The 16096-nt window shown below is 44.8% G+C and overlaps 1 protein-coding gene across 2 annotated transcripts in view; it reads right to left on the bottom strand.

The window, feature by feature from the left end:
• Nucleotides 1-16096, bottom strand: part of FILIP1 (filamin A interacting protein 1) — a gene marked incomplete at both ends in the record, with an annotated part of 223407 nt that overhangs the window by 44825 nt on the left and 162486 nt on the right. For both annotated transcript variants that reach the window (XM_079716772.1, XM_079716771.1), the window contains one exon: nt 10076-10254. In XM_079716772.1, the coding sequence (XP_079572898.1) occupies nt 10076-10254 (179 nt within the window). The remainder of the gene's footprint in view (nt 1-10075; nt 10255-16096) is intronic.

Here is a 16096-nt window from a genome sequence, read left to right as displayed (position 1 = left end):
AAATTCCACATGCCGCGGAGCGGCTGGGCCCGTGAGCCATGGCCGCTGAGCCTGCGTGTCCAGAGCCTGTGCTCCGCAATGGGAGAGGCCACAGTGGTGAGGGGCCCGCGTACCGCAAAGAACAAAACAAAACAAAACAAGAATCAGAGAGGTTAGATAACCTGTCCAAGAGTTATCTAACTCATCTAGTAAGTGGCAGAATCAGCATTTGAATTCAAGGCTCTCTGGCTCCCAGTGAAATGCAGGAGACTGAGAAAACAACTGTCTCTAGGTTACAGATTTTGAGGGGGTCTGGTATCACGTAGCTAGAGTAACCCAGGAAAAGAGTTAACTGGCTGGAAAGGTTAGACTTAGATCAGATGATCCTCTAAATTTCACAAAACATTAGTAAGCACACCTTCAGTACTCTGGAACCAGACACAATACTACATTATTTCTCTTTAGCCCACACCCGGATGACTTTACTAACGAAGGGGGGTACTAGCTGCAGGCCTCAAACTCATGCATGCAAGAAATACAATTATCTTCATATTTCTATATCTCTAGGTTTCTTTTATGGGCTCCCATTCCATTTTATTTTATTGATTGGTTGATTGATTGAATACAACAGCGGGTCTTTCCTCCTGTATCACTGAGGTAGGGTCAGGCTGAGCTCCTGAGAAAAAACATCTGTAGATTCACTGAAGGATGGCTACGTCAAGGGTAGGAGTGTGTCTGGCTGGGGCAGTTACAAGCATGCAGGTTGTCGAGGCTCAGCAGCCCGCTTCCTGGCTTGGGTCATCCTTTCAGCAGTGGCGGCTCGGGCCAGGCCAGGCTCAGCCACCTCACCTGCTGCCACCAACAGAGCCACTGTCATCTTACACTGGCTAGCATTCACCACCACCGCCACCACCTCTGCCTCATTCTATTTTATTTTAGTTAATTCTGGGTAAACTCAGTCAGGTAAGGTTTTCCTTTGTAAATTTAAAGACTCCTCAGTCAAGTCGGGGTCTCCTGGGTTAACTCTAAGGCTTCAGGACCCCATTTCTGGAGTTGGGCCTGAGTTCTGGGGCCATCACGGATGGGGGGGAGGTCATGTAGGCATCATCCTTCCATGCTGGCATTCTCTGAGATGCACATTGTGGTCTCTGGCCTCAGTTGCATTCCTGCTCAGATTGCTGATCCAAATGGGTCACAGTTCTGTTCTCATTCCAGCCCTGAATCAGCTATTCCCATGGCCCTTCATAAGCACAGGGAAAATCTAGATATTCCTTTAGGGTTGCAGGATACTGAAGCTATATCAAGCTCTCTCTAACTGGACACGTCAGACACCAAGTTTTACTCTCTTTCTCTTGAGTTATTGGAGGGAGAACCACAAGTTTTGCCATGCCCTTTGCTATTTGCCCCCTCAAATTCATATATTGAAGGCCTAACCCCCATCGTGATTATGTTTGGAGATACAGCTTTTAGGAGGTAAAAAGGTTAGGTGAAGTCATAAGGGTAGGGTCCTCATCTAATAGAATTGGAGGGCTGATAAGAATATCTCTCTCGGGCTTCCCTGGTGGCGCAGTGGTTGAGAGTCTGCCTGCCGATACAGGGGACACGGGTTCGTGCCCCGGTCCAGGAAGATCCCACATGCCGCGGAGCGGCTGAGCCCGTGAACCATGGCCGCTGAGCCTGCGCGTCCGGAGCCTGTGCTCCGCAACGGGAGAGGCCACAACAGTGAGAGGCCCGCGTACCACAAAAAAAAAAAAAAAAAAAAAAAAGAATATCTCTCTCCACGTACATGCACAGAGGAAAGGCCATGTGAGGACATAGCGAGAAGGTGGACGTCTGCAAGTCAGGAAGAGAGGCCTCACCAGAACCTGACCATTTTGGCAACCCTGATCTTGAACTTCCAGCATACAGGACTGGGAGAAGATAAACTTCTGTTGTTTAAGCCACCCAGTCTATTTTGTTATGGCAGCCAAAGCAGACTGAGACACCCTTGGACTCTACTTAGTGATAGCTCCATTCTCAATTCTTCACACCCATATATCTGGGGTTTATATTACTCTCCACTTTTCCTTCCCCACCCCCACCCCCCAAATAAGCTCAGAACAGAGCCTCTTCTTTTGCACTGGCTACTCCCATGACATAGACCTCTCTTGCTGTCTTGTTTCTCTCTTAAAAGAAGCATTTATCTAATCAGGAAAGGAGGGGTGATAAAAACTGAATCAACTTGATTATATATCCTTTCTCAAGCTACTCTGAGATCTTTGCTTCTGGAATCCAGAAGAGAAGCTATTCACTTCTCTCCTTCAGCTACGGCAAGTTTCCCTTGAAGCTGTGATTGCTCTTGGCTGGCTGCTCTAATGAGGACCAGGTCACAGGGTAATAGAAAAAATTAGGTTAAAAAACCCAATTATTGTCATACTGTAGTAAATTTCTATAATAGCACTGGCAAATGAAAATGTCAAAGCTGTAACAATATTATACTTGACTGACAGTCTTTAGGTGGTAAGGGACGGAGTCACCCAGGGAGTTCTGAGAAAGAATACCCCAGAGAGAATCAGGCCCAGGGAGAAGTGGAAAATTGTGCATCACTGTGGAGCATGCACCTGCAGCCTTAGTAACCCTAGAGCACATGCTTGTGACCCAGTGCTTGGCAGCCCTCAGACAGAGGTGTCCATTGAAACCCAGTCCTGTGAGGGAGATATTCTTTTTTTTTTTTTAAAGAAGATGTTGGGGGTAGGAGTTTATTAATTAATTTATTTATTTTTGCTGTGTTGGGTCTTCGTTTCTGTGTGAGGGCTTTCTCTAGTTGTGGCAAGCGGGGGCCACTCTTCATCGTGGGAGGGAGATAGTCTTTACTCAGAATTTCTATGTGTCTGCTGGGTTCTCTCTTGGCCTCTGTTGCCTTTACTTCTTTCTGTTTCGTATGCTCCAAGAGAGTGTCTCAGTGAGCTAGTTTGTCACCATCAAACAGAGCACACTCTTCAGCAGGGTTCTCCTGCCAGGCTTCCTCCTAGGCCCCAGCCTCCCTAACGTCTAGGTCATCAAGGTTGCAAACCAGCCACATTAGAGACTAAATAGCCATGAGTTTCGTTCACTGCACATTGTTTTATAAATTTCAGTGAACACTGACTCACAAGATTTTACTAAAATCAGAGTTCTTCCTTTTCCTGAAGAATCTGAATTGGTGACACTGAACCCACAATTTAAAATGGGGTCGGTTGGCCTGAGCTGAATGGAACTTCCCCCAGCAGCCAGAGTGGGAGCTCTGCAGCCCAGCAGTCCCTCCACTCACGCAGTGTGTGCTGAAGAGCTGGACCTGCCCCCTCCAGCTACTGCCTGGCACGTGGGGCGTCTGAGTGTGAGACCTCTGTGACCTCTGTCCAGGACAGCTGCCCACTTCCGGGCTAACTGGCTGTGACCAGCATTTACAGAGTCATGTGACAGAAAGAAGGACAGTTATGTAAAAGGAGCTGCCTCTATTTCTCTCAGAAGAGGCCCCTGCAGTGAGTCAGGTACTTAGGGTTTCCAGAACTGTCTGGCAATTTCCTGAAATTGAAAGAGAACAACTCAATGATTGGTTCAGAACTAGAGAGACTCTGACAAGCTGACCACCTCCCACTACTGGGCTCTCACTCTTTAACTCTCACATTCAAATTCCAAATACCGCCCTCTAGTCTCACCTCTCCTAGGACTTTTCTAGAATAAGGGGTATCAAATACCAGGACTGAGGCATTCTTACATGCTAAAATCTTAAGCAGTGAAATATGTTCTTTGCCCGTTGTCTCTCAAGACCTCCCTTTCAACGCTATCCCTTTCTTATGGCCAATTTTCTTTGATTATTATCCCACCCCTTTGTATAATATCAGAGTCCTTCCTGGTTCAAGTTCTGTTGCTGTTGTTGTAAAAGTCCAAATATGTTGAATCTAATTAACTAAAATTCTCAGTTAGCCAGGTTAAGCCCTAAGATCCAGAAAACATCTTCACCATCCTATCAACAATAAAATACAACCATAATTGACATCTAGATTTGAATATAATCTAATAGACCCTGAGGTTGTAACATACAGAGTCACCCAGAGAGCAACACTACAAGATTCTGAAATCTTCAAATATGACTTAACTGGATTTTGTGGTATATTAAAATTTTTCTTAAAAAAGTAAAATGTGTTTGAGAAATATCTTCCATAACAGTAAAAGTAAATTAATTCACATCATAACCTTTGATTAGTTAGAAAATTATGTTGATCAGATAACCTATCTTCCCTGGCATATCTGTTAAAAGTTATATTACTAAAACTCTGAAGAATCTTACATCAGAGGTTGCTAACTCAATGACCTTGAGAATGAGAACACTATAAAGCTTGGGAAAAAGATCATACCCACTCAAGACTCAGCAGTTTTGTACAGATGGGATCTGGTGAAATGCACCTCAAGGGCATTTTTAATGGGCTCGTTCATATTTCATCCAGGAGTGTCTAGTTAAGAATGAGTAGCAGGCTCCTAGTTCTACAGTGCTAATAGTAGATATGTTAATATCCTGGGTCTTTTAAGAGGACCAACTGTCTTCCAACTCCCATCTTCCAACTTTGGGAAGCTATCTTTTTCAGTCACCGATTGCCTGGTCCCTTTAGGTAAGATATAACACCACTTCCTTTACACTGTCCCCACCTATCCCATCCCCCAACACAAACACCCTAGCTATGCAAAATCAAAATCACCTCAGGCTCCTTCATTTCCATCACATTTTCCAGTAGGAAGTGGGATTTGCAAATTGCAAGGGTGAGAGCCATTGGAAGGTGGAGTTTGATCCTTGCGTTCTTTCAGAAAATCAACCGTAAAACGTATTCTTTCTGTGATTGAGTCTCTGAATTCTAATTCCTCTTCTTTCTTAGAAGCTGTCTATTCCCAGCAATTTTCTTGGTCAGGATATTATTGATAGTAGGTGGCTTACCTCAATGACAGGTAAAGGTCTGTGAATTCGAATCCTGAACCTGCAAACAGAACGGATGTGCCATCCACAGAGCCAACATTTCAAGTCATCTTTTCTTCCTCCAGACGTTGGAGAAATGAAGTGTTCATTTCAATCAGAAGGTAGGAACTTGGAAGTGGAAAAGGTTTCTTTTGGTTGGTTGTTTGTTTGTTTTTACCGTAGGAAACTCAGTTCAAACACTGATTCTTCCAATTAACTGTTGGCAAGTGACCTTGGTGGAAGGAATTTAACCTGCTTTCCCATCTTCTAAATAGGGATAGTAACTCTACTTCATACAGTTTGGTAAGGATTAAACCAGATGTGTACGTGTCCTGCGTATCAGGGGGGTCAATGAAATCTAGCCCAGCTAGTGAGCAGCATGTAGCTGAGGGCTAAGCACAGACAAGAGGGCTCCGTTGTTTTCTGCTGATATGTTCCACCTACTGATTACTTTCTGCATGATCAGACTTGATCATTTACACATCAGCAGCAATCTTTTTCTACAAAGTACTTTATTGTGCTTCTCCACGCTACCAATGAGAAAAGTCCATTTCATTGCGATAGTTTAGACATAAGGCATTTAAATCTGAGAAACTTAGGGGAAATATGCCAGGGAACCAGATGTGCATCTTTTTCTATAAAGTGTGCCAAGGATATCTCCCAGGATCCCAGGCCGCTAGAGCAACTTTTCACAAACTTGCTCTGACCGGTCATCCCCGCCACAGGTAAGTGGATTGGTGCAGCCTGTCTCACAGGCCACCAGGCCTAAAGGAACAATACCAAAATGGGGCTTGAGAGTTTCCCCTACATCAAGCCCCTGTTCCTGCATTCTTTGCTTCACAAGTTAACAGATTTCTCTTGAGATGCTGGTTTGTAGTTTTTTAAAAAATGACCCTATACTTGGAAGGCTTGCTGCAATATTATATGATGATGTAATTATTTATGCAGTCCCAGCTGAGCCTATAGAATCCAAAAGCTTTCAAATCTATATCTACAGTTATAGATTTAGACAGCCCTCCCCACATCATTTACACACACACACACACACACACGTACACACATCCCCCTCAAATACTTCTTTACGTTCCAAAGCACTTTTTGATGTAACTGTATTCTCTCTATCTTGACATTCTTGAAGCAGCCCTAGAGAAAGTGTAAGATTAAAATGACAAGTGTTGCAGTTCATACAGAGAATAAAGCGTAAACTCTGAAGGTGATCTCATGTGCTCAGAATTATGCCTTTTAAGGTCAAGTTGACTCAAAATATGGACCAAACAGAATATAGCAGTTAGTTAGAAAGGGAGCTTTCTTTATCTAATCTTAATTACTTCAGTGAAGGATATTTTCATCTATATTTTAAGCAATGCTAGTTAAGCCAATGCATTTTTTCATGCTATTTCCACTTTTTAATTTGGGAATACAACTATTTGTTAAAATAAATAGCAGTAAATGATGGTAACAGATTATGATCAGTCTTTTGGTTTAGCATAAAGGAAGCCCAGAACAATATATTGTCCATTTTAGGCACTTAATGTGTGGAATTTTTATATAGGATGAATTTCACAACTCCTGAAAAGTGAAAAATAACTTCTGCTTAGTTTTTACACTTTCAGGGTCTAGGTGAGTGGCCATAACAAGGAGGGAGCTTGGAGGGGTGCTTTATTTAGCTCCCCCATAACTAGCATCAGCCTCCCATCAGAATGCAACAGAAATAGAACACTGTGTGTGCTGTTCAAACTTCGCTCCAAAACAACTCCCCAGGCTGCTCCTTCCAGCAGACGCTGTTCTAAAGCTTCTCCAGTCTTGAGAGTTGAAAGACACCAGTGGTCCAAATAGATCTGTTTATATCCTCCCGATAACCATCATTCTGCTTTTTAAGATTCTGTGTCATAATTTGGACGTTAAGAGCTTGGAGGTTGGGAGCACCCCCCCCCACACACACACACACGAAGAAAACATAAAACAAGACATTCTGCCCAAGGGACTCATTCGTACAACAGTGCTGGACCAGTGGCCTGCACTGTCGTCTTAGTTGAGCTACATAATTTTTCTGGGCCTCAGTTAACCAACCTGTAGGATGAGGGACTTAAAAGGGCTGAACTCAGAAGTCTTTTGCCATACTAGTCAAACCAAGGCTTTTTTTTTGAAAGCCAAGGATTTCTGGTTTCATCAAATATCTGAATCTGGATAGCTACTGATCCTGTCTGCCTGGGTCCCTTTTTATTACCTTTAACCATTTTCCAGAGGACGTGAGAAACCCTTACAGAGCAGGACAAGTAAAGAGAACGGAGCCTAGATGCTCTGTCTGTGTGGAGGGTCCCCTGGGTCTGCACGCCCGTCCGCCCATGGCCACCAAATCAGAAAGCTGTGTAGGTAGAGGCAGCCTGCAGAGTCACACCCCCAGTAGAAACTGGGTGATTACAAGGAACAAACAACTTGGGCTTATCTCGTCTCACTTTTTTCCTTCCTTGAGTCATGCTCACAGGAGAAATAAAGGGAAATGTTTCTGAAGGAAAGTTCTTGGCGCTCTCTCTCTCTCTCTTTTTTTTTTTTTTCTCACAAAAGGGACTTTTCCGGAGAAAGAGGGAAGGGAGTGCAAAACAAAGAGGCAAACAAAAGACTTGGAATAGTCTATGCCAGAATTCCCACTCAGGCTCGGAAAAACCAGCTCTCTATCAGCAATAGCCCAGCTTCCCCGGCAGTGGCTGCAGCCGAGTGGGGCGCTGGGGCCTGGCTGAGCCATGGCCCAGGTCCTGGTGGGGACCAGCCCCTGGTGACATTGCCCACGGGAAAGAAAGCCTCAGGGTCAGCAAACTGCCAGCCCCCATAAGTACATCTAATTATGACCGCTTACTTCAAAAAGAGGACTTAACCCAAAGCAGATTTAGCAGGGCCTCTTCCAAAAGGCAGCAGGAGGCCCAGGCCTGACCTTTGAGCAAATCCTAAAGGCTTCACTGCCCAGGGAACACAGCAAAGCCAGTCACCGTGGACGCCTCAGATCAGAACGCAGAGAAATTCAGCGATGCCAACTTCAGTTATCAGGGTCCTAGTGAGGGCGTTTAATGTAGCATAAGGAGTGTCGGTCAGCATGTGCCCACAGCACGTGCACTGGTGGTCAGTCAGGGGGGCGGCCTGGGCAAAAACGTTGACAGGAAAATATATAAAGCACTAAAGTATAACCTGTTGAGTCAAAACTACTGATTCAGAATCTTAAAGTGGTTGGATATTTAGTGAGTCAAAGATTCTTATCTAAAACATGTACATCTGGTGACGTATCTCGGCGGTGCTGATCAAAGTATGAAAAGCATCATGATATATATAATTTTTAAATTCTGCTTTGATTTTTAAAACCTCCTACATAGCGCTTTGCTCAGGAGAAATCGTTGCGTAATTGCCCTAGTCAAATTAAACAACTCCAAAGGAGGGGCAAGGGATTGGAATTGTTAGTCTTGAATTGGTCTACATGAAGTTAGTAAATAAGTACACTTGGGACAGGCTCATTGTATAATGAATATAAATGTACTTTGTGAACTATAGAGCTCTCCATCAAGTGTTATTATTTCAATTATTCTCACAGTACACAAATATTAGGAAAACAAAAAAGAAAGAAAAAGAAACAGCCGGGTAAGTACAGTCTCTCCATCCACATACTTCATTTAAACCTACCACTCTGTAGGTGAATTCACCTCAGCTTAGGTGGGAAATTGTAGAAAAGGCAGACATATCTGGTTCTAGACCAAATGATTTACAAAGTGATCAGAAAATATTAATTCACACAGCTGGTTCTTTAAAATTATTTGATTTCAGATCTTTTAAAAAATATCAAACAAGTTGCTACTCTTACCTGACCACATTCCAACACAGGACACCTAGATATATGTAATTTACACCGTCATTAAAACCTTGTTTGCAATACCTATGCTTGAGGTCGGAAAGTTCATGGAGGTTGCAGAGTAGAGTTTATTCTCATGTTTGGTTGCCCCAAAATGTCAAATTGGACCATCGATTTGTCCAAACAAGAAGCTGATAAACCTGAGCTTCCAGCAGCAGAAGACAGACTTAAAGAAGCCATAAGTGGAGGGTACTGTACATAACACTGCAGCCATTGCTCCCTTTTCCATTTCTCCTTCCTCAAGAGATGTACCAAGTCCAATAATAAGTAAACATTACCAATAACTTAAAAATTTAACACAAACCTGTTGTTTCACGCTTTTATTTACTTTCCTATTGAGGTAACTTTTTCTGGCAAATAAACTAATCTGGGAAAACCAGATCTCCTTTTTGTAACTAGATACAGCAAAGCTGGGACTGGTGAAGCTCTTTCCCAATGGCTCTTAATTTGCAAGTCCTAAACACAGAAGCAGACACGCTTGGTAACTCAAAGCATCGGGATTCAATGTCATTGGTTTCAAAGACTGTGGAATTCACAGATGTAACCATTCAGCTGAGGGGAGGAAAAGGAGAGAATAAGCTAAAAAGAAGATGCTGAAAAACTGGAGAGTATCAAAGAGTTCATCACAAAGCGTTTCAATTTGAAGTCTCTGCTTCAAATGTGCTAATCCCTGGTCTGAGAAAACTACCTACAGTGTTCAAGGCTCAATGCTGAATTTTTGTTCTGTTTTACACTGAGTTTTAAGAGTTATGCAACCCTGAAAAAGTTAAGCAGGTAATTCTAGTCATTAAGTAATTCACACACAACCAAGTAGTAAGATTTTCTATACCCGTTTTAAGAATGGATAGGATTCATTTAAAATGGTGATAATTTGTCTCACTGAATAAGTGCATTTTAACCCCAAAGAGAAAAAGTATATTATTTCTAACAGAAGGCAGTTAGTAGAGAGGCTTTGCAAACGTAGGTGCTTCGTTGATCAAGTTAAAACAGAAGCTCCCTTAGTTTGTGGCTTTCTGGCTTTTCACATCCTAGTGGGAATGTGCTGCCGTATTTATACGAACCCCCAACATGCTCACATCAATAGTTCCAAGCAAAGTCTGTCTCACTCTCTGCAAACCGTTCGGAAATTAGGAATTAGACCCCGGGCACGTGTCCGCGGAGTCACGGGTGGAAATCTGATCCAGGACAGGAGGGGCAGGAGGAGAGCGCGGCCCTCCGGGACGCGCGTGCGCAGTTACCTCTCCCGCTCCTGCTCTAGCAGGGTGGTGAAGTCGTCGCTCTTGTGCATGTAGTCCGTGTGCTTGTGCTTCTCGTTCTCCAGCTCGTACACCGTGCGTCGGTGACACTTCTCGGCCAGCAGTAGCTGCTCTAGCATGCGCCGGTAGGTTTCCTTCTGTTTTTCCTCAAGTCTGTCCAGCTGAGGAAGCAAACATGGGAAAGAGCTTAATATTTTATTTCATTTACGGAGGACTCTAAATAATTTGTTTGCATTGGTCTAATGATTTATTACCTGTGGGGGAGGACACGGAATCTGCTCTTCTCTGCCATGTTCCCCATGCCATCATTTTCTCTAGGCCAGTTGGATTTATGAACTAGCCACAATAGGGCTGCAGTTATTTCTGGCCTCTGGCCTTTTTTCTGTGAACATATGTGTCGTTCCTAACCTTTCAGGAAAGCAAGCTCACTGTTTCAATGAGACAGTGAAGCCCTATACTCAGAAAGAAAGAGAATAGCATCTGGCCTAATCTCAGAAAAATAAAGAGCTCAGCAGGCACGTGTACCAAACTCCTCCCCTGGGAGGAGGAAATTATCCTCATTGCAACTTTTTTTTTTTTTTAAGGCTTGCCGTTAAGTGCATTTCTAGGAAAAGTATATGAAGGACCCACAATCCTCTTCTTCCAAGAGGTACGAAATATAGGGAGAATCTCAGAACCTGCAGAGCGCACATATCTCAAACTAAAAGAGATCTTATCAAATATTATTACAGGGCTTTTTGTGTCTGTTTCTCCGGCCAGGTTATACGATCTTTAAGGGACCATATGCCTTGATCATCTTTTTAGTCCCTGGTCCCTAGCACAGCACCTGGAAGAAAGCAGGTGTTCAGTACGTGTTTGTTAAATTGGACCCAATCTTACAGTATTGATAGTTCCCTATCCTACTCTGCTCTTCAGACCCTAGTGCAGGAGTTCTCACCCTCAGCACTACTGATATTTTGGCCAAGTAATTCTTATCTGAGGGGCTGTCCTGTCCACTAGAGGATGCTCAGCAGCCTCCCTGGGCTCTGCCCACTAGATGCCAATACTACCACCTCCAGTTGTGACAAAACTATCCCTAGACGTTGTCAAATGTCTCCCGGAAGGAAAAGTCCCCATGCCCCCCTCCCTGTTAAGAACCACTGCTCTAGGTGAATCAGACATATTTAGAATCCATTCTTAATCCCACAGCCAACTCTGTAAGAGTCAGTGGAGCAGCTCCATGGGTATCAGCTTCAGAGCTATTCCCTGATGTTCCAGTCATAAGGAGGATCTGAGGTTCCCTGTACAATTTTATTATATTTTCATTGTGAATGAATCATTTACGGGGCCCAAAACAAAAGAGATTTTGCCCCCATAATCCTCAGTGCCTTCTTCTTCTTTTTTTTTTAAATTTATTTATTTTTGGCTGCATTGGGTCTTCGTTGCTGTGCACAGGCTTTTTCTAGTTGCGGTGAGTGGGGGCTACTCTTTGTTGTGGTGGGCAGGCTTCTCATTGTGGTGGCTTCTCTTGTTGCGGAGCACGGGCTCTAGGCGCATGGGCTTCAGTAGTTGAAGCACGTGGGCTCAGTAGTTGTGACTCGCGGGCTGTAGAGTGCAGGCTCAGTAGTTGTGGCGCACGGGCTTAGTTGCTCCATGGCATGTGGGATCTTCCCAGACCAGGGCTTGAACCTGTGTCGCCTGCATTGGCAGGCAGATTCTCAACCACTGCGCCACCAGGGAAGTCCCCTCAGTGCCTTCTAATTAGACCTCCACCCCCTTTGCCTAAGAACAGGTGAGCAGTCAGACTGGTGAAGCCCAGGTTGGCCAGCCATACCTGAGATGATCAGGGAGGCAAATCGTACTTTTATGTGTTCTGATAAATTACTGCAGTCTTAATGGGACAGTCTACACAAGAGGTTTTTGCACTGGAATAACTCCCTGTTACAAAATACTCTCCCCAAGAACTCTCCATTTTTCCACAAGTGTGATTTTCACCATATGTTATAGAATTTGTCAAGCATGGCTGGGCCATCATCAGAAATGTGCAAGGAACAGCTCTTTCCCGTTTTTGATCCTTCTTAACGTTGTCGTAAAGTAAGGCCTTCCCTCCTTTTGAGAGTATTTGCAAGAGCAGCTTCTGCCTGTTTCCTGATACCCTGACCCACTCCTCCCTGAGGAAGGAATGGTATTTAAAGGTTGTACTGGGGACAGCGAGCTGGGCATGAACAGCCCTGCCTTTTTTTTTTTTTTTTTTTTTGCGGTACGCGGGCCTCTCACTGTTGTGGTCTCTCCCGTTGCGGAGCACAGGCTCTGGACACACAGGCTCAGCGGCCATGGCTCACAGGCCCAGCCTCTCCACGGCATGTGGGATCTTCCCGGACTGGGGCATGAACCCGTGTCCCCTGCATCGGCAGGCGGACTGTCAACCACTGCGCCACCAGGGAAGCCCAGCCCTGCCTTTTCCTTTCTTATTTTTTACTCTGTCTGCCATAAGATGGTACATTGTCCTCTCCCTCAGGTGCTGTCTCCAGAGTCTAGGAGAGAGAGTAATAGGAACCTGGGTGGTGGTCATCTACCTATTGATGCCAACAATAAAGTTAATGTTTCAAGTCATCTGTCAGACTCCTGCAGTTATCCCTCAATCTGTTCAAGGAACTCAGGAGGCAAAGATGGGGGCGTTATTAATTGGTTGGTTGACTGAGATACCCAGAGAGAGAAACACTGTAGGGACAGTTGGAGGAAAAACAGCATATGTTGATATTAATTGTTCCAGGGCAGCCTAGGTAGGACTGCTAGGCCCTAGCTTTAGTATGTTCTGTCTGTGTGGGCCTTTGAGATTAGCTGTTCTCAGCAGCTACCGTGCTGGGACTAGGCCCCTGGAGTAGCTGCTGTTGTCTCTGTGGGCTGTGTTCACCTCACCTACACCAGTACAGCTTGACCTCAGCACTGGTTTGCATAATCAGGAAGACAGTCTTTTTGTCCTTTAATGCATCTGGAAGGATGCTGACACATTGGTGTGTGAGCTGCGTTTTTCACCCAGAACTGCAGACCAGACTTCCTTTTTTTTTTCTAATTTATTTTTGGCTGCGTTGGGTCTTCGTTGCTGCGCACGGGCTTTCTCTAGTTCCGGTGAGCGGGGGCTACTCTTCGTTGTGGTGCGCGGGCTTCTCGTTGCAGTGGTTTCCCTTGTTGCAGAGCACGGGCTCTAGAAGCGTGGGCTTCGGTAGTTGTGGCACATGGGTTCAGTAGTTGTGGCTCGCGGGCTCTAGAGCGCAGGCTCAGTAGTTGTGGCGCACAGGCTTAGTTGCTCTGCGGCGTGGGATCTTCCCGGACCAGGGATCGAACCCATGTCCCCTGCATTGGCAGGTGGATTCTTAACCACTGTGCCACCAGGGAAGCCCTGCAGACCAGATTTTACACTGCAAAGGTAGTAAATTCCTCTTTAGCAATAAAGCATTACTGTGTGAGGATCTAGCTTTCAGTTTTAAATTCTGGATGTAAGAACTAACACAGGTAGCAACAGATCAGCTGTGCCAGACCCTGTTTCTCATTATTTTGTTTGGAACTGCACTGAGCTCCTAGGAGAGAACCGAAGTGGGCTGACCTCTTGGATCTGTGTGGCTTGTCCAGAGACTCTGAAGACCACCTCCCAGTGGATTCATTAATCATGTATACGGTGTCCCATGGCTTTGGGTTTTCAGGCTCCAAATTGTGGCTCAACCACAGAGGAATGGTAGTTCTTATTACTGAATAGTGAAAGCGAAATGGGCACCTATTACTTTGGAAATGTAGCTCCCACTTGGACAGAGGTGGAAGGAAAATTGAATGAGATCATCATAGCAACAAAGGCCAAAATTTACTGAGGAAAGGGTGTACCTGAATCAAGCTGGTGGAGAAGACGTTCAGGGGCTTGAGATGGGGAGAAATTTCAGTATGTTTCACACAAAAGGATCATGGTTTAGGGAATGATTTTAGCTCTGTTATCAACAGAGAGCTAATGGGGAAAATATTAAGGAATTTAAGAAGAGAGAAATCTACTTAAGAGGAAACATGAGGCCTTAAGGACCAAACTGGAAAGACCAAAAGGGAAATGGATCTAAGTGCCCTTAAAGATAGGGCTATAAAAAAAAAAAAAAGAGAGAGAGAGATTTTCGTCTTTGTTGAATCAGGATGGGTGAAAGAGGAGGCAGAGACAGGACAGCCTAGAGAGCAGAACAGCGTGACTGCCCCACAAGAGGGTGTCGGGGTCGAGGCAACGTTCGAGGAACATGCTGTACAACTGCAGATGGTTCTTCATGAGATCAGCTGGGGCCCTTTCTCCTGAAGACTGCAACAGCTACTCAAAGTGGTTACATAAAATATAGACATGCTGAAGAATTAAAATCTGAGATCGGGGTAGGATATGTAAAGCAATTTGGGGTGAGTTTCATGGTGTCAGCCATGGTAGATGGGCCCTGAGCGAACATGCTCAAGAAACTTGGAGATGTAGATTTCGAAGGAAAGATGAGACAAACGAAAGGGGATTCAGGCAGGACAGCAGCAGATTCAGTCCAAACCCCGGTGTGCTGTGACGGGAAAAGATTCCTTAGGAGGTATCATCCAACTCAAGAACATAAAAGTAGATAAGATGTGTGTTGAACAAAGGATCCTCCGGCAGACTCATAACTCCTTGGTTTTGCTTCTCTCACGGAGGGTGACCACACACTACACAATACGGAAGGTAATATTCAGAAAACAAATGTCTGGGACTGAAAGCATAGGGGAAGTTAGAGGCAAACAAACAAAAACTCTACGGTGCCTAAAATAGTGATAGAGAAAGAAGGGGCCATTTGAAAAACTGGTCAAAAACAACAATAAAAGTAAAACTCAGCTGAGCCTTCCTACTGGAGGAAAGGTTGTGACAAAAGAAAACATTTTTGTTGCCTTGAGTAGGACAAGTTACCCCAGAATTAGAGTTCAAACACGAGGGAAGGCGAAGTTCTGAGGAACGGTCACCTGGCTAAGGTTAGGTCCCAACTAGGCCCCAAGGCAGACAGGCTTCAGAAGGTCACCTGCGGGAAGGGGTAATACAACACCGAAACAAGCGGGCAGTAAGGAAAACCACCGGAACGAGATGGGTTTCCTAGGCCTGGACATTGTGGCTGAAAAAAGAAAAAGATTAAAGAGATTTCACATATGCAGGTGGGAGCTTCCCTGGCGGCGCAGTGGTTAAGAGTCTGCCTGCTAATGCAGGGGACACGGGTTCGAGCCCCGGTCCGGGAAGATCCCACGTGCCGCGGAGCAACTAAGCCCGTGCGCCACAACTACTGAGCCTGCGCTCTAGAGCCCACGAGCCACAACTACCGAGCCTGCGTGTCACAACTACTGAAGCCCGCACGCCTAGAGCCCGTGCTCCGCAACAAGAGGAGCCACTGCAATGAGAAGCCCGCACACAGCAACGAAGACCCAACGCAGGCAAAAATAAAGAAAGAAAGAAAAATATGCAGGTGGAAAAGTAGGGCACCTAAAATAAGACCTAGGCATGCAGGATGTCACCACTGCAAATCCCTAAACTTCACAAAAAGACAGACAGGTTTCAAATGCCACTCACTGAGGGCAAGGATAATACATGAAACAGATTCCTCCACCCAACCCAGGATTCGCCATTTCCCATAATTATTAGCCTCTTGATGGCGGCAGGCTCTGTCTGATGGGGACAAGTTCCCCCACACTGACTGGCATCCTGTTGTACCTGAAGATTTTCTCTATCCACCCTCCTTCCCTCAGACATCCTCTAAGTCTCTGCCTTGATCTTGGTGACATGAGCCTGCTTTGTGCTGAGTCCTGAGGTCAAGGAATATTATTACACTTGAGAAAAATTGACCTTGGAGCTGGGGCTTTTCTTGCATTTTTAACAATTTATGAATATGAGGTTGGTACTATGATAGCTGCACGTGTCCTCATAATCTTTGGACTCTTTAAGTAAACATAGAATACAGGACTTCAGGATGTATTAATTTAACTTTGAAATTGCCTAAGATTAAG

This window comes from Hyperoodon ampullatus (assembly GCF_949752795.1).
Source record: "Hyperoodon ampullatus genome assembly, chromosome: 12".
NCBI classification, from domain to species: Eukaryota; Metazoa; Chordata; class Mammalia; order Artiodactyla; family Ziphiidae; genus Hyperoodon; species Hyperoodon ampullatus.
The sequence above is the reverse complement of the archived record's forward strand: the minus strand, read 5'-3'. Positions and strand labels throughout refer to the sequence as shown.